Source organism: Pteropus alecto, unplaced genomic scaffold (assembly GCF_000325575.1).
Source record: "Pteropus alecto unplaced genomic scaffold, ASM32557v1 scaffold22, whole genome shotgun sequence".
In the NCBI taxonomy this organism is placed as follows: Eukaryota; Metazoa; Chordata; class Mammalia; order Chiroptera; family Pteropodidae; genus Pteropus; species Pteropus alecto.
Window position 1 is genome coordinate 251,454 of NW_006434839.1, and position 20,738 is coordinate 272,191.

The following is a 20,738-nucleotide window of genomic DNA, read 5'->3' on the forward strand; positions in this document are numbered from 1 at the left end:
GCATAAGAACCTAGAATTTTAGAACCCAGAATGTTGTTTCCTTCTCCATGGGGATTGGCTTCTGCCCTCACCTCCAGCTTCTGGTGTAGCTCCTGGCACTTTGGAAGAAGGAGACATGGGAAGGATTCCTCTGCTTCCCATATGACCACCATTCAACGCCTTATATTATCTTTAATGGAAGACTTGTATAGGATTAAAATTATTGTTTATTATCAATAGGAGAAGTCATCCAACCATGTCATGGAATCATGTTCCTTATAAATATTCTATGATGGTGGACATGTGCAAATTGAGTGGCGGAACACAGTATGTGGTTTACTCAGCTGGAAAATGGAGACTGTAGACTCCCCCGCATTCCCCCACCCCAGACTTCCTTTCTGGTGTCTTCTTATAAATTGAAGTCCTAACTGTGGATACCACTGGGTTCAGTTTGGGGACCCTTATTTTCTCTAACTATATTCATTTCCATAATGACCTCACCATTAATTTCATGACTTTAAACATCACCTATAACTGATAACTTCAAATTACTTCTAACTTGGACATCTCCTGTGAACTGCAGATCATATGCCCAACTGTCAATTAGACAGATCCACCTGGACATCTAACAGAAATCTCAAACTTAATATGCCCCACCCTGAACTTCTGACAACTTCTCCTCCTCAAACTTGCTCTACCTAATGTCTTCTTCACCTCAGGTAATGACACCTCTCTCCTTCCTGTTGCTCAGGCAAAAAAATAAATAAATAAAGTCATTTTAACCCCTCTCTTTCACCCCGTGTACCCAGTCCAACAGGAAATTCCGCTGGCTCTACATTTAACACATTTTCAGAATCCAAATACATCTCACTTCTACTGCTAACCTCATTCAAGTCGTATTTTCCCTCACTTAGATTATTGTAATGCACCCCGTTCCCCTACAGTCTATTCTCAACACAGCAGGTGGTGATCCTTTTTAGCATTCCAGTCCTCCAAGGAAGGCTCCAGTGGCTCCCCATCTCACAGAATGCAAGCCAAGTTCTCACAATCACCTGAGCGCCCCCTACTGGCCACACCTACTTTTCTGACCTCACCTGTTGCTATTCTGTCCTCACTCATTCTACCCCAGACACTGGCCTCCTCACTGTCCCTCAAATACCCGAGGCCTGCTCCCCACTCAGGGTCTCTGGCTGGCTAATTCTTCTGCCTGGAATGTTCGTCCCCCAGATATCCATGACTGACTTCTTTACCTTCTTCAAGTTTTGGATCAAATGTCTTCCTCAAACATCCTATTTCGATGTACATGTCACCCCCTCCCCTGTCCTGCCTTTATTTTTCTCCACTGGACTTATCCACTTCCAAATATACTATAAAGTTTACCTAATTCAGCTACTGCCTCTCTTTTCTCTCTAGAATGTAAGCTCCATGAGGACAGGCAGTTTTGTCTGTTCTGCTCCCCGATTTATACCCCAGTACCTAGATCCAAGCCTGGCGCATATAATGTACTCAATAAACATGTGCTGAATTGTTGAATCAATGAATAAATAAACAAGCAAATGAATTAGAACAGTATGACCTCGTAGAGTCCTACGATGCTGACACACATATACTCATGGATGTGCAGAATAATAACCGAAAAACCAAAAGCAGGCCTTCAGTTCCCAAACCTGGAAGGACCTGCCAGAGTTGTCTAGTTCATACTTCAGGGTCAGGAGTATCCACTGATGGAGGCTTCCTAGTGCAGTTTCCTGGGTCCTTGCACACATGTGAGAGTTAGAAAGAGGATTGATTCATCCATGCACCTGAACGGCAAGCTCCTGCTCTCACCATTGGACAAACTAACACATCGTAGACCTATCAGGCGCCTGACACTTCACTACGGGTTCTGGAGCTGCCACCTGGTCCAGCACACAGAGATGGGGATTGTTACGATGAGAGAGGAGCAAGGAACACTCTACGGAAAGAGCGTTGCCCCAAAGGGACAGGCAGCACCTTGGACAGGTGGGCCACGTGACATAGGAAGAGCTGTTTCTCTTTGGACAGTTGCAGAATCATTGTATGCGTGCCAAGCCCCTCCTGACTCCAGCCTCGAGGAGGGTTTCGCAGTGCGTGCTTTAATCACAGAAGCTTTGCCCTTGCCCTCCCTCCCTCTGGAAAGGATGCGTACTCCTCTCCTCTCTCCCCACCTCTCCAGGGATAAATAGCAAGCTAAGGTTAAAGTACCAGCCAGACACGGCTAACCAGACACTACCGTGGAGATCCCTCCGGGTGCTCTCCACTCCTGCAGCCTCTCCCTCTCTTATTCTTCTATTTCGAGCCCTCCTTCCCCTCTACAGCCGCCCACTGCAACTCTGTAACGCTGGTTTTCACTTTCCTGTGATCTCTCTAACCTCCAGTCACCATGGTCTGAGCCTCCTCTCCACTCATCTCCAAGTCATCTCTCTCCGCGTCCAGGTAAGGAGAAGCCCAGCATTTGCAGGGTAGGCAAAGGTCGGCGTACGGACACAAGGAAACCCAAACGCTTCCCCAAAGAGGAAACTGCTTGCGAGAGAAGCATTTCTTCCCACACCACGTAGTTCAGACCCCATTCCCCACATCAGTAAATCTTGGAGCACACAGTGCTCAGTGTGCTGTACCTTGTGGAACCCCTCAGTTTTGCAGGTTCTGAGGTGGGGTGGGGTGTGAGGAACAGGAGCTACAGATGCCAGGGTTTTTAGGTTCTGAACATATTTTTATTCAATATCTTTGCCCAAATGCACCTCTTCTGCCTCAGCTTTCCTATCTAAACATGGGAGAGCCCTGTCTTCTTCTCAAGGGAACAGAAGTTCTCATGGTGAGAGGCATTCAACGATATGTTGTTTCTATAGAACAAGGTGTAAGACTAGAATTGAGGAAAATATTATCTCTTCAACTCTTAGAGGCAGAATAGAGAGTATTCATGAAGGTGATCCATGATTTTTAGCTCCATAGACACAAAGATTTAACCGCACAAAAACTTCCTGTCACGGCATCTTCAGTGGCTCCATTTATTCCTTGCTTCCCGGCCAAAGAACTGAACCCCCAGGCCCCAAATCGCACCAACCATAGTGACCCATCCCCCTTGAAGGAGACCTGGTCCCCCATCAGAGTCCACCCCTGGGCTGTCTGAATCCTGTGCATTCCATCTCATTTCATCTAGGCCTCTGTTGCTTTTTCTCAGCAACCACAGGAGTCTATCCTGGAAATGTGGGGGTGGGCAGTAGGAGGGCAGGAAGACTGTCCCAAGAAAAAGAGCTCCTGAAGCCACACCTGTGCATGTAACCTCACAGGCGAAGGGTTCCTGAGGGGCCCCTGGCTTTCCGACAGTGTTCCAAAGACAGCGGCCGGGCTCTCTCCTGGATGGTGGCTTTGTTTCCCTCACCAATGTTTCGTTTTGTTTTTTCATTTTAGTAAATCATGAAAATACCCCAGCACCATTGAGGTAGCCCTGACTTCCTCATCCAAACAGCTGCCTCACCCTGTTCCTTAGTTCTAGCATCTTCCAGAAGGAGGGTCTTCTTGGATTTTGAGGGAGCCCTCTTGCTGTTTTGTGGCACGAGATGCAGTTTAGAAATTAAAAGTATTTTCAATTAAAACCAACTTCAGGGAAAATGATAGCTGATTTTAAAAATAAATTTAGAAAACAAACTAGTGTCCCTATAGAGCAAAGATGCTAATATTTTTCCAGGTAGATAAAATAACTGACCCTCAGGCCTAGAATACTTTTCAAAATGTCACAATACGATGATCACACATTTGTGTGCAATAAAGATGACCTTCCCGGAATTGGGACAGTCTCTTAGCCAGACAATTTTGATGTTGAACATTAAAGTGCTCATTTCTGAAGCATAGCCCTCTTCCTCCAGCAGAAGCCTGGGTCAGAGATATCAATTTAAATGGATGCTGCTTTGTTCAAGCAGAGAGTTTCTTTAAAAGCATCAAAGGCAGAGAACAAGCTCTAAAACCAGTAGGACTCCTAGGTTTGTATGGTTCAAAGCTCCTCTTCAGATGAAAATAAAAGAGAGCATGAAGCCTGAAATGACACCTTGCTCAAAGCCCTCTTCCTACAATTGATTTAAGAAAAGAGAACTATGCCAACTGTAATTTTAAACAAAAATTTTTTTAATTATTAAAAAAAAGAGAGAGAACAAACAGTAATAACTGTTTAGGGTGCTCTAAACGCAAGTGCACACGTTGCTATAATTCTGAATTGTCAGGAAACTTGAAGAGTAAGTGTTGGCCAAAATGCAAAACCCAAGGTAAGGTATTGACCCAGAGCCAGAGAACTAACAGAGTGCCCTGTAACCATCAATTTAAGTAGAGCTCCAGAGGAGACACAGGAAATATCAAAGGCATCTCACTTTTATGACATGTGGGATCACTAAATACTTCAGAAAACACTATTAGGGGGGAAAAAGCAAGGATGTTTTTCTAAGGAAAACATATTCTATTAGATCTATTTAAATGCTTTTAGGAGATAAAGATGCCAATAAGAAAGTAACAATGACTTTCTTTTATTTAGATTTTCAAAAAGGCTTTGACAACCTGTCTTACCAAATTTAGTTATCAAGGACTCAGTAGACTGCTTTATCATGGAAAAGGAACTGGCTCATAAGACAGAAACACCATGCCAGAAAAGAGAAGGGGCATATATCCTGGGGAAGAGGGATGGGGTTGAGGCTGAGACCATAAATGGTTGGAAGATGGAGCACGCAGTAAAATTTCTGCCTCCAGAGATGATATTTAGCTCTTCTGAGTAAAAGAATTACCAAACCAATGAAGGAAAAAAACACAAAAAGATGTTAAGTGTGCATGACAGAGCGAGAAAATAGTGAATGAGTGTTAATTCAGGGATTTTTATTTCAGAAAACAAATCTAAATTTGAAATACATAATAATGAAAATGTATGTAAGTTAATGAGTTTCAAGTTACAACCAAGACAAAGGTTGATGACATAAGGAAAGGAGTCATCCCAGAAGTTATAGTTGTCAGGCTTCCATGATTCTGCAATTGTCAAAGGAGCTCAGAAAGAGTCTGGAGGATTTGGCTAGAAATAAGTGATAAAGATTTATTCAAGATTTATTAGAGTTTGCAAACTAGGCACATGGCTGCGCAAAAAAAAAAAAAAAAAAAACCAAAAGTGTTTCAAAGAAGAAAGAAACATAGAATTCTTATAGTAAAAAAGGGTATTAAGAATTATCAGTCCTATATTTTCAGCCCTAGGATTGGTCCAGGATGGTTATTAGATGTCAAGAGGTCTAGAGGAAGGTGCCAGGCGGTCTAGAGGATGATGCCAGATGGTCTAGAGGATGGTGCCAGGTGATCTAGAGGATGGTGCCAGGTAGTCTAGAGGAAGGTGCCAGGTGGTCTAGAGGATGGTCAGATGGTCTAGAGGATGGTGCCAGGTGATCTAGAGGATGGTGCCAGGTAGTCTAGAGGAAGGTGCCAGGTGGTCTAGAGGATGGTGCCAGGTGGTCTAGAGGAAGGTGCCAGGTGGTCTAGAGGAAGGTGCCAGGTGGTCTAGAGGATGGTGCCAGGAGGCCCGGTCACGTCCAGTGGTCTAGATAATGGATATGAGGTGGATGTCAAGAGGTCTGGATATGTGAGTCCTTCAGTGGGGAACTCAGAGGGTTATCTGGAGGTCTGCTGTATGTCCAGACGTATATCTAGGCATTGACCAAAGACTAGAAAGTTCAAAAAGTTTAAGTTCCCAGACTAGTCAGAACAAAAACAGAGTCTTTCCTCAATGCTTCAAACTTCATAATGTTAATCATTTTAGCAGCTCGGTTAAAGTGACTCCATTTTGTATATTCCCCATCTTTACTCTTTCCTCACGCAATACGGTTAATAACCACCGACCTTCTGCCTGGTACTGTGTTGTAGGCTCCCTTTGTTGGGTGCCCACTTCTCACAACAACCCTAGGAATTAGAGACCATTATCCCCATTTAGATGTAACGAGATTGAGGATCAGGGAAATTGAGCACGTCCGTCAAAGATAATGTAAGTAAGTGGTCGAGCCAGGGTTTGAACCCACAGATGTCTTCTTCCAGAGTCCAGAGTCTCACAAAGACAATAGGAGAGCTAGGAGAAAAATAGAAAGACAGAAAGAAAGAGAGAGAGCTGATGACGATGAGGAGGAGGATTATGATGATGACGACTATGACAAAGAAAGGAAATAAGGAAGGAAGGAAGAAAGGAAGGAGGAGGGAGGGGAGAGGAGAGAGAGAGAGAAAGAGAGAGATAGAGCAAGAGAGAGAGAGAGAGAGAGAGAGAGAGAGAGAGAGAGAAGTAGGTAGATTTATCTACATCTTTGTCTACTTATATCTCCCTGAGTTTCCTAAATCCAGAATATTATATATACTTCTGCTTCTTGGACCCTAGAAAGACAGACATAACACTAGGAAAGCATCTGAAAAGACAATTAAGTGAGAATATTTTCACAGTGGAAAGATAAATACTCGGAGGAAATACGACATAAGCCTGTCAAATCATGGAGGATAAAGCTAAGATGATAATGCTTTTCAGCCTTTTGCGTGCTTGCTTACTATACATGGGGTCCTGAGCTAGTTTTTGCATGTTATCTCATGAACTTTTCACAAGTCCCTCCTTTGTTACCTCCACTCAACAGTGAGGAAGCAAGGCTTTTGAAGTGTTAACTAACTTGTTCCCACCTCAAAGCAAGGATCCAGCAAATAACAAAGCAAAAATTTAGACTTCAGGATTCTTTCTACTTCACCAAGGGTAAAGGATAAGAAAAAACCATCTTTTGAATGTACAATGTGTGTTTTTCCTTAAAAAAAAAAAAAAAAAAAAAGCCCTGGATGAAAATAAATTCCAGAACAACTTGTATAAATTCATAGACCAGAGGTCCATGACAGATTATTAAGTCAAGTTAGGGGAATTTAGGCATATTTATCTTTTAAATTTAGCGTCCTGTGGGACGATGATCTGATTTTTCTGTGAGCTCACCGTTGGTGCTTTCGTAAATAATAATACTAATCAATATGCTCAGGAAAACAAAATCTTGTAGAAATGGAACCATCAGCCAGGAGCTGTGAGACCCGGGCCCTTGTTGAGCTCTGCCGCCAACAGGCTGGTCACGTGACCTCTCCGGGCCTTACTAGTTATAACATGAGGGTCTGGACCATTTGACCTTTAAGCTCCATCCCAGTTCAGCATTCAACGGAATCCTCAAGACCCGGAGAGGCCTGACCTGTCTGCCTCTCGCATCTTTCATTTCATCACCTCTCCCTACAAGTGCTTCCACTGACTATTAAAACAACCAATTAAAAGACATCATTACAGATAATTTCAATTATTTTACGCAGTGAAAAGTGAACCCCAGCTCTGCAGCCCCAGCCCAGCAAGGCTTCCAGCCACATCCAGATGTCCTGGGCCACCAGCCAGCCATTTCTCTGTGGGTGCTCCATGGAGCCTTACACAATTAGGAAAGCAGATCTGCCAGAACAATCACAATAGCAGCAATGAATGTCAAAGCTAAGGAGAAATTATTTTTAGATTGGCTATCTTAGATTATCTGTATTTCTGCTCACATCCACGTGTCCTCAAGAGAAATGTCATCAAAGGGAAATCTGAGGACAGAAATGCCTAGGAGAGTGTACCTAATTTCTGGGCGGCGGGTAGGTGAGCAGGATGGGGGCAGGCTGTTAGGTCCAACATGGGAAGGATATGGGGGAGAGGTATAAGGAAGACTGAATAGTGGGTGGGACCACAGACTGTCAAGGATGGGTTGCCTGATTTTGCCACTAACTAGCTCACGATATATAATTTCTTTAGGCCTCAATTTCCTCACCTGTAAGATGAGTATTAAGAATCTGCCTACCTCATCGGGTTGTCGCTAGGGTTTATTGAGTTAACTATGCAAAGGCCTTATGAGCATTTGCCTGCCCCTCTCTTAAGCATAGCTATTATCGTTGATGTTATTAACCACCTGGAAGAGTGAGAATATCTGCCCCCCCTGGGGGTCTCAGGCAGGCCTTGTGGCCATTCCCCTTCCCCCTGCAGCTTCTCCCAGGAGGATGGGGCGGGGTTTTGAATAGACGAAACCACTGAAGTTTTGAAAGTGTCTGTACCCCTAACCATCCCAAAGGAAAGACCTGTCTAGCACACATCCTGAGAGCTTACAACAAATCCTCCTAAAACGCTCCTCAAGTAGAAACACTCTTCAGTCTCCCTTTGGTTTAATTGGCCTGTCTGGCTGGCTTTGCACAGCCGAGTTTATAAAACATGACGTTCCTTCCGTGTACAGTCATCGGTGCCCCCACCTGGCCGTTCTTGTCACCTCCATTTCTGTGCAGTACGAACATGAGGGCAAAAAACCTGGATTGTTTCTGTGTCTTGGCCCCCCAGCCCCTGCACCTCCAAGGAGACAAAAAGGAAGAAGTAAAGGGGGAGTGAGCGGGGGCTGAGTGAAGAGAGCTGCCAGGGGTCCTCCAGCGGTGTCCCCCTGCCCCAGCCTCCAGGACAGCCAGGCTTCTCTTATTCACACCTGCAACTTACAACACCTGGCAAGGAAGGGGGCCACTCAGCAAAAAGAGCTTTGTTAAATTTGTTCAATAGACTGAGTATCGGCCAAAAAAAAAAAAAAAATAGCAAGAATTGTAAAAGAGATATGAAATAACTGTACCTCCCTCAGACCTACCCCCCCCCCAAAAAAAACTCACCTTAGTCATCCTCCTTGAGACTGCAAGCATCTATTTGAAGATGCTCCCCTCGGGTGACAAGAAAAAGCACTGGGTGACACCGATATATATAAATCCTCAGAATTCTCTTCTCAAGAAGGAGCATTAGCCAAGCTCCCAGCATTCCTTTCAGTTCTTTCATCCGATTCTACCTGGTGCCCTTGACCCAGCTTGATCGCTACTGAGCTCTATGGTATACCAACAACTACGCACAAAATCAGCTTCCAATGTCGCTTGTAAACCGTGACTCAGAGTCACGAGGAAATAATAGTCAAGTTTACAATTAAAATTAATAAAAAGAGGTAAGGAAAGAAAAGATACCATGAATAACTACTTGGAAACTCACACATCCTCCGGTTTTCATGACCTTGAATTTCTTACCAGCTCATGTTCCTTCACTCCAGAGGTTGATAACAAGCACAGTCGACCTACGCGCTATCAATGTTTTCCAAATGTTGGCTGCAAATGAGTCACAACAATGCTTAGAAAGAAACCGTGTTCAGTCAGCAATTTTGGAGTGTACTGCTAACTGGGAAAGGCGAGTTAGAACAGATACACATCTTTTCTCATGCCGAGGGCGCTAATAAAAACGTGAGGGACCTACTGGTCCTGATGTGCCCAGCGAGCCCCTCCCACTAACATCCCCAGCTGCCTAAGTACCCGCCTCAGCACCTGGCACAAACCAGGGTCTCCATTTAAAGCTCAATCAAAATGGGTTCACTGATCCCAGTGACCTTTTTATTTTACAACTTCGCTTGTCACAGGAAGTTCCAGATTCAGCCTCAGGAATGCGGATCCTGTTTATAATTTTCTATGGGCAGTTAAGTCCTTCACCACCCCCTAGCTTTATTTTTCTCTTTAAAATTATGAGGCTGTAGGAGGTGATCTCCAAGGTCTTCGTCTACATTATGTTTTTCTGATCCTGTGACACACCACAGAAAGCAGCTCAGACGTAACAGAGGAGGGCAGGGAGGAGGAAACAGAAGCAGAGACCAAAGACACATTTCCTCCTTGGGGAGCTAAGGCTGAAGCGACAAAAACCTTGTGGCTAGACAGGCCCTTCAGAATAGTAACTGGAGTCTGAGGGCAGGGAATTCTTGGTAGGTGGTCAGGATGATGCATTATAAGGAAAGGGCCCAAATTCCAGGCTTCCTTGGGAAAAGCATGTTGAAAAAGCTTCTACGGGAATTCTAGTCCAGTGGGGAGGAAAACCTTTTCTGAACAAGTTAATGAAACGTCTTTCATGGGGAGGGGGGCTGGGAATGGACTGGGCGAACACTCCACCCGTCTCTGCAGCCATTACTCCCTCCCACCCTCTAACTTCTGCCAGCACTTTCTCCAACAGCACTGCTGGATGGTGGTACCCACAAGCTGGCCCTTCCCTCGTTTCTGTCCCGCAGGAGCCTTTGAGTGGGCCCGCGCATGGACAGCCTCAGCAATGCCACCATGCCCTGGGGCTTTCTCCTTCAGGGATTCTCTGAGTTCCCACACCTGAGGCCCGCTCTCTTCCTGCTGTTGCTGGCAGTGCACCTGGCCACCTTAAGCGGGAACCTGCTCATCCTGGTGGCGGTGGCCTCAGTGCCCAGCCGGCCGCCCATGCTGCTTTTCCTGTGCCAGCTGTCATCCATTGAGCTCTGCTACACACTAGTGGTGGTGCCCCGCTCCCTGGCCGACCTGGCCTCTCCCAGCCTCAGCAGGGGCAGCCCCATCTCTTTCCTGGGCTGCGCAGTCCAGATGCACCTGTTCGTGGCACTGGGCGGAGCCGAGTGCTTCCTGCTGGCCGCCATGGCTTATGACCGCTATGTGGCCATCTGCCACCCCCTGCGCTATGCGGCCGTGGTGACCCCCGGGCTGTGCGCGCGACTGGCCCTGGCCTGCTGCCTCGGAGGGCTGATGGTGTCTGTGGGGCTCACAGTGGCGGTCTTCCACCTGCCTTTCTGCGGCTCCCGCCTGCTGGTGCATTTCTTTTGCGACATCACGGCTCTACTGCACCTGGCCTGCACGCGGAGCTACACGGACGAGCTACCGCTGCTCGGCGCCTGCCTGGTGCTGCTGCTGCTGCCCTCGATGCTCATCTTGGCCTCCTACGGGGCCATCGCTGCCGTCCTACGCCGCCTGCGCTCCCCCGAGGGCCGGCGCAAGGCCGCCTCCACCTGCGCCTCGCACCTGGTCGTCACCTTCCTGCACTATGGCTGCGCCACCTTCATGTACGTGCGGCCCAAAGCCAGCTACTCCCCGCGGCGTGATCGAACGGTGGCACTCGTCTACACCAACATCACCCCGCTGCTCTACCCGCTCATCTACAGTCTGCGCAACCGTGAGATCACTGCCGCCATCCGCAGGGTGCTGGGGCGGTGGCGGCCTAGCCAACCCCAGGGTCAGAGTCTGTGTCAACACTGACAGCAGGCCAGAGTGGGCAGCTCTGCCACCTAAAGTTTCATCTCTCAGGAGGTGTCTGCATCGGGAGCGCCACCAGGGGGGACTCAAGGACCAGATTCAGGAAAGAGAACCTCGAAGTGCTCACATAGGGCCCCGACCCAACAGTCGCCCCCTCCTCCACCGCTCCCTGGCTGCTTCCATCACCTCCTTCTCCACATGGGATGCCTACTTCTTCACACCGCTCTGTCTTGAAAAAAAATCATGCACAGGCACCTGACTGAGGAAGTCTAGGTTACCAGGAAAGAGGCAGCTGTGGCTGGAGAAGGGATTTCAGGGGAAGGTCAAAGCCGCATGTGATTTGCAGGAAGGCCTGCTGTGTGCTGTGGGAGGTAGCCCTCCTTCCCTCAACCCATCCAACTCCACGGTGACATCAGTTACCTGTCAGGGCTTCGGGATTTGTGGTTTCTGTGGAAGGTGCAGTTCCGTCCTGGCCATGGGCAAGGGAAGGGGCTCCAAGGAGGTTCAGGATGGCATGGTCACGTTTGCAAATATGAGCCTATTTCAGCTTTGTCCAGTGTCACTACTGAACCCAAAAGTGGCTTATCACTGACAAAATATTTTGCTGCATGAGTAGTCGAAATGAGAAAATTCAGAAGAAATTCACTCCTATTTTTTTAAGACCATTTTACCCACAATATTCTTGGAAATTTACTTTTAAAAAGTATGACATGATATAAATCATATTTTCCTATAAGAACAACACTGTGACTATAGTTAATACAGTACTGCAGATTAGAAAGTAGCTAGGATCTTGAATATTATTATCATCACGAGAAAGAAAATTTATAACTATGTATGGTGATGGGAATTAGCTGACCTTATAGTGGTGATCATTTTGCAATATATACAAATATCAAATCATTCCATTATACACCTGCCTGAAATTAATATAATGTTAGGTCAATTATACCTCGATAGAAAAAATATAAAAAAGAACAATATTATAAATAAAGGGCTAGTTCTCCAAACTAAAAATTGTTATTAAATTAATCCTCTACCTGGCCAAAATGTATCATAAAATAAAAGTATTATAAACTTTTAAATTAATTTAAAATAGTGAAATAAATACTCGATTTCCTTATAAAATGTGCAAAAGCAGTACCTATTTTTAATGCACAGGTCCCAACCATAAAAGGCACATGTAGATCATAACAAATATAACTTCATATTATAAGCTTAATTTTTAAAAGTAATATGCTAGTTTTACTAATATTTAATAATTCATTGTTTTCCTTAGAACTCTAGAGTAAATATTTGGACAATCTAGACATCTTAAAGTCATTTTTCAAGGATATGTGAAATAGATATTTTTTTTCTCTGAATAAACATCTCTTTTATAAGCAGAAGCCTTCAAAATTATTCTACTGATCTTATTGCTACCTCAAATTGGTGGAGTAGGATTTTAAATATATATTTGCTGGTTGTGATATCGGTAAAGATTATAGTGCTTCCTTCACTAGAATTTTTAAAAGTAAAAGAGCCGACCTACTCTGCGCCTTGGCGTCAGACCGCCTGGAATCGGTTTTGGGGAATACGTGATATCACGCAAACCTTATGGAACCTAACCCAGCCTCAATGTTCTCCTTTCTAAAATGAGATAGTGACTATGAAATTCCCTGAAAGAAGAACGAAGTTGGAGGTGTCACACTACCTGATATCGAATTATACTACAAAGCTACAGTAATCAAAGCAGCACGGTGCTAGCATAAAAACAGACACTTTGATCAATGGAACAGAATAGAGAACCCAGATATAAATCCACACATATTCACTCACTTAATATATGACAAAGGAGGCAAGAATATACAGTGGAGGAAACACAGTCTTTTCCATAAATGACGTTGGGAAAATTGGACAGATACATGCAAAAAAGAAAAAAAGAAACTGGACCACCTAAAAAAAAAAAGAAAAGAAAACTAAGGAAATTCCCTGAAAGTAATTCAGCACAATACGAATGCAAAAGGGTTTTTTTTTCCCCCTTTCTCAGGATAAGGAGAAGTGGAACCCTCATCTAGCAAGGTCTGAACTGAAGAGTCATCTTTCTTATGGGAGCTGGGGAATTTCTTTGGGTTTTTTTCCACTGGGCTTAGAGACAGATGGAGAGAGGGGGGACGGCTGTGCAGCGGTTCCTCAGGGCAGCACCCCTCTTCCCCCGCCCCCACTTTTCAGGAGACTGGCAGCAAGCTCACTGTTCACGGGGACGCAAGCAAGACGAGAAAGGGTTCTGGTTGCCTCAGTGAATAGCTTCTGGACCCAGATTTGCACTTAGGTGACCAATCCCAGCCCTTATACTCACTTTCCTTTTTGGCCTCCCTTCTAGCTTCAGTGTCCCTATGCCCACCCCACTGGCCAGAGGAAGACTTCCTGGGGCGGGGGGAATCTATCCTCTGCATCGGGATGACCCCCAGCTGCCTCCTACATCTCCACAGGCTGGGAGCTCTGAAGCTTTCTATACTTAATTCAAAGTTTGAGGAGCAATCTCAACCAGTGAAGCTTCTAAAAAGATATTTCCAAAACATCTCTCACAAAATCCCAAGGGTGACATAAAGCGCTTTGGGTTTGATGCAGAGAACTGTTGGAACAGCTTGTATTTTGCAAAAGAGAAAAAAAAAAAAAACAAGAAAATGTTGCGTTTACAAGTCTCGACAGAAGTAAAAGTGTGAGGGGGAAAAATTAGTTTCTATTTGTAGATAGGTTTGTCTAATTCCTTTCTTCTAAAGTGTTGAAAGTATTTCAAACATAAAAATCCCTAAATTCATTAAGGGTTCACCAAAGATTGGACACCCAGCTAAGTGCTTTCCATGGATTATCCCATTTCTTCTTCACAAGAGCCTCATGTGACGAATATCATCATTCTCCCCATTTTACAATTGAAGAAACTGAGGCAACAGAGACTTTAACTTGCCCAGTGTCAAAAATGTGCAGAGTGGGAGCCAAGATTCAGATGCAGGCATTTAGCTTCCCTTAGCTACCAGGCCTTGCTGCCTCCAGCCAGGCCGTGGTCTACTAGGTGGATGAAACAGCTTCTGCTACACAGAGTGCATCTGAGACTGGAAAAGGCTTGACAGTCTGGGGGATAGGTCACAGCCAGGATGGGATTTCCAGGCTCCAGGCCACCAGATCTCAATTCTACCATGTTCTGGAAACTAAGAGAAACTGGCTCATTGGACATGCTGAATTCTCAGAGTATGAGTGGAAAATAACTTTATTCCTCTGACCATCATACCCTCAAACCTGCTCGGTGGGGACAGTCCTTCCCTGAGCCTTGGATTAAACCCATAACACGTAGCAAAATGTCCAGGCTCCTGTGGAAATAAAAAGGTTTCCAGCCACTTTCAGTCCCCAAAACATTCTCCTTTCAATATTAAAAGGAGCCAGCCCAATGTAAAATAAAACTCCTAAAACTCCTAAACCTTGCTCTCCTTCCTCTCTCCTCCGCTGACCACACGCAGTTTCCCCCTCACCTTCTGGGTACCTGTGGGTCCACTCCCTCTGTTAGGGTCACATTTCCCCTCCAAGTCATCTCTTGGGAGAGAGTTGAAGTGACATTGGCCAGCTCACTTCCATGGAACCCACCTCTGTTCTATAAGAAACCCTTGAGCATCTCGGCTGTACCATCAAGACAAATGCCACCTGCTGCCTATGCAGCACTTTTCCTGCTCTCTGCTCTGCCCTCTCAAGCCCTTTGAGCCACAGCTCTTCTCCCAGTCCTCAGGCCCCCTAAACTTCAAAGGATGCATCTTAACTAATGCGAGAGAACGGAAGACTGAAGGTGGAGGGAATCCCTCTCATCCTTCACGCATGTAGGTAAAGGAAGACAAACACCAAAGAACACCAACTCTCTCCCCAAAATTTTTCTCTCCAATCCCAACCCTTTCATACTAGGCTGAGGGAATGGGACAAGAGTCACCGATTGATGTTAGAAACCTTCTCTGAAAACTCTGCGGAAGTAAGCAAGCACTTTACTTAGAAGATTTGGGGATGAGGCGTGGATCTGATTGTTCTCACGCAAAGACAAAACTGAGATGGAAGCCATTTTAATATCTTTTTATCAAGTTGTAGAACCTTTGGAGAAACAGAAGAGAGCAATTAGGGGTAACGATCTGGTATCCAGTGACAGATATTTAAGTAGCCATCGTGATGCAGAATGCCACTGGGACCTGGACAGTGAGCAAGTCATAGGGCTGTTGTGACTTGTGTCCTGAGACAGCGCAGGCTGTGGTCAAGGGAGTCAAGGGACTCAGATACAGATAGTCCCACACCCACCACATGAGCGGCCCCTCTAAACCGAGCTGGCAAGAGGCATCCCTCATCATGGAACTCAAGGCTGGCAGAGGAATCACCTACTCCTAGAAAAGGTAGGGTTTCTCATTCGCACGCATGACTGGGAGAACTGATGATCAGGCAATTTCAAAAACAGAGTCCACGGGCGGAGGGACAGAGATGGAGAGGGAGAAGGAGGTCAGATGCAAGAAGACGAGGCAAGGTACGGAGAAGAAAGCAGGAGCATCACTAATTGCAGACGGTGCCCAGGGAACCTGGGGATGGAGAGTAAGGGAAGAGATCAGAGTCTGTATCAGCATCCTATTGCTGCTGTAACAAATTATCGCAGATGTGGTGGCTTAAAACAACACGCATTTATATTCATATAATTCTGGAGGCCAGAAGTCCAAAATCAATTGTACCAGGCTCAGGTCAAGGTGTTGGCAGGGCTTGTTCCTTCTGGAGGCTTCCGAGGTGAACCCTTTCCTTGCCTTTTCAGTTTTTAGAGGTCACCTGAATTCCTTGGCTTGTGACCCCCTTCCATACACTCCATACACTTGCTTCTGTCATCCCATTTCCTTTTTGACTCTGATCTTGTCTCCCTCTAACAAGGATCCATGTGACTACATTGGGTTCACCTGAATCATCCAAGATAATCTCCCCATCCCAAAATCCTTAATGGAATCACATCGGCAAAGTCTCTTTGTCCTACAAGGTGAAATTCACAGATTCCAGGCATTAGGATGTGGACATGTGGAGGAGGGGATTATTCAGCCTGCCAGAGATCTAAAATGTTAGGGCAGAAATGAGGCAAATGTGTAGGCCTGGAAGTGAGCCAGAGGACTCTAGGGAGAAAAGCAAGTCAGCTTCCTTATCTGAAGGCCAGGAAGCCAGTTGTATCTAAAAGCAGCAGGAAACACCCGGCCAGAACTCTTTTTCTCTGCTTTTTTGAAGGTATTAAGAAACATCGTTTTGCCTAATTGGGGCAGGGAAAAGATCCTGAAGCAGAGAGATACTGCTTCTCCTTCTGCCAAGAGAATTTCAGAACGTCAGAGCATGAAGAGACCTCCACATCAGACATATCTCAATTTTCATCGCAGCTGGCTCTTTACCAATTGTCTAGCTCTGGCCAAGTCTGTGCCTACCTCACAGCATTGTTCCGAGTTTGACAAATAATGTTTTCCCCTTCTCACTCCCTGGGACATGGCACGCACCCAGGTCCTAGCTCACACCAAGCTAGAGGAACTGCGAAGGGCCTCTCAAAAAGAATCAAACAGGCTCTCTTAGCAAAATATTTCACGTGCCTTATGCTTAGTGATCACAGTCTCATCACCAGGTGGCAACTCGGTCCTATGGTCAGGCCTATTGTGGCCACACTCCTTCATTTCCTTTCTTTCCATGAAAGAAAGGAATGGAACAGAATGACGAGCAACCCGGGCCAAAACCCAAGAAGAAGAAGCTGAATGCTAGGTCAGGGCTGGAAGGCTTATGGAGCGCAGAGGCTGAAGGAGCCAATGGGGAGAAGAGATCCAAGAACTCCCTCGCTGGAAGTTCATGGAGTTGAAACGGAAGTCCTCACCTGTCCGCTGCGGGCAGGTGTGATGAGCTGAACAGAGAAGAGATGGCCGATTCCCCATGCAAGATCGACACTGTATAGACAACAGTGGGTATAACAGTTAATACTTTGAGAATATTAGATCAATATAGCTTTGTCTTTATTAATTCCAAATTTCCAGGTGTTCCGAGGCACCTAAATCAAAACCCGCAGGCTTTGGATGTGAGCACTGAGATTTTGATAAACTAGAAGCACGGGAGACTGAGGATATGATACAGGGGAAGTCTCTGCGTTCCCTCAAGAAGGACAACCTTCTCCTCTGGCACAGATATGGGGAGAGAGAAAGCAATGAGAAAGGAAGAGAAGAAGACAGTCAAATACGTGTCCTGACCTCTTCTTCTGAGAGACTTAGGTCCCTTAGGATGGCGAAGTGATGGGGCGAGAAAAGGGCCAAAAACAGAGATGATTCTTGATCTCATTTGGAGACTCAGTGGGAGACTATCATTCAGGGTGACCCAGAGACTCCAAGGTGGTTGTGGGACAGCAGAGCGGCAGCCATGGAGAAGGGTGCTGGCAGGCCATCTGAGACACACTCCTGGCTCCTAGAACATGGGGCGTTTGCCTCAAGCTCCTGATGCCTTGGACGAGAGGTAGATGGGAGCAGGAGGCCTCTGAAAGCTCGACCAGAGAACTGGCCAGGGAGGATGAGGTTGGTAGAGAAAAGGGTCTACAGAGCAGACTTCCTAAGCCAGGGCCCCAAAAGAAATCACGGTCACTACTTGGAGGTATGTATGCGTGCGTGCATGCGTGAGAGAGAGAGAGAGAGAGAGAGAGAGAGAGAGAGAGTGTGTGTGTGTGTGTGTGTGTGTGTGTCATATTGGACAACCCTGAAGTGGGACAATTTCAACAAAAAGACCCTGATGAAGCCAAGACAATGAGTCCTGCAGCCACAGATGTCATCTGTGGATGCTACAGCTAGATCTAGATCAATGGCACCTCCGTAGGAACCAGCCATGTGCACACACACAGATGTGAGTAGTTGCCCACTGCAGAGACCAGCACCGGCACCAGCACCAGAGGAAGTAAGAGCAACTCGACACCCTCACCCCAAGCTCCGCAGTATCCCAGTAACATTAGGTGTTCTCATACACCCAGAAGCCACCTTGAGAAAGGAGAGAAATAAACCATTCTGATCAAAGGTTGAACTTTGACTTGATTAAATATTTAACTAGTATTTAATTAAAGATTAAAAAGAAAGATTTAAGTCAAAGGGACTGTTTATACTGCAGAAAACTAGGATATTTTTAATAGGCATATTATATCATTTGTTTTTGTTTTTCCCTCTTTCCATACAACCCATCAGGATGTAGACTCCGAAACATAAGATCAAGTGTATTTTAATTTGTTACTCCAACCTATAGGCAAGGTGACCTTGAAGTAAATGTTGCTCTGAGTCCATATGTGCCAGTAATCTATTATGGAAAGACTTCTTTTCAAAAAATGAGTTGTACTGTGCCTGTCCAAGGTTAATGCATAATAAGGAAGCCACCTCAAATTTCAAGGTGATTTTTTCAAAGCATTCAGTACTCATTAAATATTAGTTGTCAAGTCTTTCTCGTCCCCGCCACCATCCCAAGTCACACGGAGAAGACCAGAGCCATTTTCAAACGTCTCCTAGTGTGCACAGGCAGGAAGCAGAGCGGCACGCAGGCCCTCTCATGACAGAGCTCATCGGTGATGAGCTGCGCCCAAGACTCCTGAAGCTGTCGTGAGTGAAGCACGACAGTCAAACCTGCTTCCTACAAAGTCGCTCTTGACATTTCATTGGGAAAAGGTAGGGAAATGCTGATTCTGGTTATAAAAAGAAGCAGAAAGAACTGAAAGGGGAACCAGATGCAGGAGAACCAGATGTAGTACTAGTTCCCTGGAAGTGAAGCAAACTCGCCCTTGCAACGCAAAGCCTTGGGGCAAGCAGACGCTTGGGTGAAGGTGGAGCTCAGGAAGCGAGCAGGGGTGGGGCAGTTGCAAAGGCGCAATGAGAAAGACTCAGCCAGACAGCAGGTCTGGGCTGCACCATCACTGCAGGAAGGGGATTTTCTCCAAGAGCGAGGGGTCTCAACAGCGCGTAAAGTGTTGGTTCTGTCGGGGAATCGGGCTTAAAGGAGAGAATGACTCCTATCTCCTCAGACAGCGGTTGGGAACCCATGACGATCTGACTCCAGGCTCGAACCCCAGTACCCAGGGTAAGAGGAGAGTACCATACCGTCCGCACTGGAAGACGTCGGCTTCCAGGCCTGCAGGGATCTTTAGTGGTCTAATCAAACCTGTTTCACAGATGAAGACAGTGAGACTCAGGGAGATTAAATGACATGCCAAAAGTCACGGAGCCATTTATACCAAAGCCAGAGCAAACACCGATTATCCTGTCCCTAGCCCAGAGTGTATGCACAGTACAATATCTGCAGATTTACCTTTCCTGGTACAAATGATTCGAAACCTGTGGTCTCGGCTACTTCACTGAAGAGGAATTTTAATGTTACCTCCCCTCCATCCCTTCACACTCACACGCGCTGTCCAAAGCCCACTCAGCAGTGTTGGACATTAGGCCAGGGAGTTGATTTCTGAGCACCCTATCTCAACATGACATATCTATATAAAATTTTAAATTTTCATTTGGATTCATATTAGAAAAATGTTTATTGTAGACCCTTTTCAAAATACAGAGGAGCAAAAAGGAGAAAAGAAAAATAGCTATACATCTGTACCAGGGATAACCCACTGATATTTTGATGATCATCCTTTTAATGAACAGTTCTTTCTCTACGTTCCTGCCATTATATACATCCAAATACCTGTATATTATTCTTTGCAATTCAGGATCATACCGAACCTACTATTTTCTAACCCTTTTTTCATCCCGTTACACATTTACACACCTTCTGTAACCTTAGCATTTGGAAAAGGAGGAAAGACGCATTTTTGTTTGACCAGCAAAGAAACATTTGTATCAGATGATCACACACTGCGTTGTCCGGGAAATGGCATCCAACAGTTCTTTTCCCTTCCCTTTGACTCGCCTACATCAGTTCATACTAACTCGACCTTATTTGCATCTGGAATCCCACCTCGTGGGTGCCACTTCCTTTCTCTTCTCCCTCACGATGCCTTCGGATTTCTTTATACCTCTACTGTGTCCCCTCAGCTCTGGGCTCCAACTCTCGGTCTGAAGGTTCCATCAGTTTTTGCTTTTAAGGGACTTTCAGGTTGGAAGAGCTCCAGGTCCTTTGGGTTCTGGGCTTAACTGGATGGTGGACGGAGCAGAGGTAAACCTGAAATCCTACATGTCCTGCGCGAAAAGAAGACCATAAACTGAAATTGCCATTCCCCAACCTATTGTCCCAAAGGGTGACAAATCTTCAAGGTAATTAAACCTGTATCTTGCTAATACTGGACAGTTATTAGCAAAAATATTCTAGAGAGTTAGTGGATAAAGATGTGTCTGTTTTTTTTCTTCTCATATTATCAAAGATCCATGTTCTATTACATAGAAACAGATAGGTAAATATTGGGAGTAAATCCTCATCCTGACTCATTGTTTTCTCTGTTCCTTCAAGTGATTCCAGTGAAGACATTAAAACTTTGTGGAAGAGGATCAAAAACTGGGAGATCAAGCTTAGTGAAAGCTAGAAATCTTCTGGTGGTAGAAGAATATGCCAAACACATACACACACACACACACACACACACACACACACACACACACACACACACACACACACAC

General features: G+C 45.6%; 2 protein-coding genes across 11 annotated transcripts in view; one reads left to right on the forward strand and one right to left on the reverse strand.

Annotated features, from left to right (window-relative positions):
* LOC102894895 (olfactory receptor 2A14) overlaps positions 1 to 20,738 on the reverse strand; it is a 311,951-nt gene that overhangs the window by 250,016 nt on the left and 41,197 nt on the right. The gene's annotated exons all lie outside the window — the stretch shown is intronic.
* On the forward strand, positions 10,066 to 11,274 carry LOC102895397 (olfactory receptor 10AC1). The gene has a single exon (XM_006910619.2). The coding sequence runs from the start codon at positions 10,123 to 10,125 to the stop codon at positions 11,098 to 11,100; it is 978 nt and encodes a 325-aa protein (XP_006910681.1). The 5' UTR covers positions 10,066 to 10,122; the 3' UTR covers positions 11,101 to 11,274.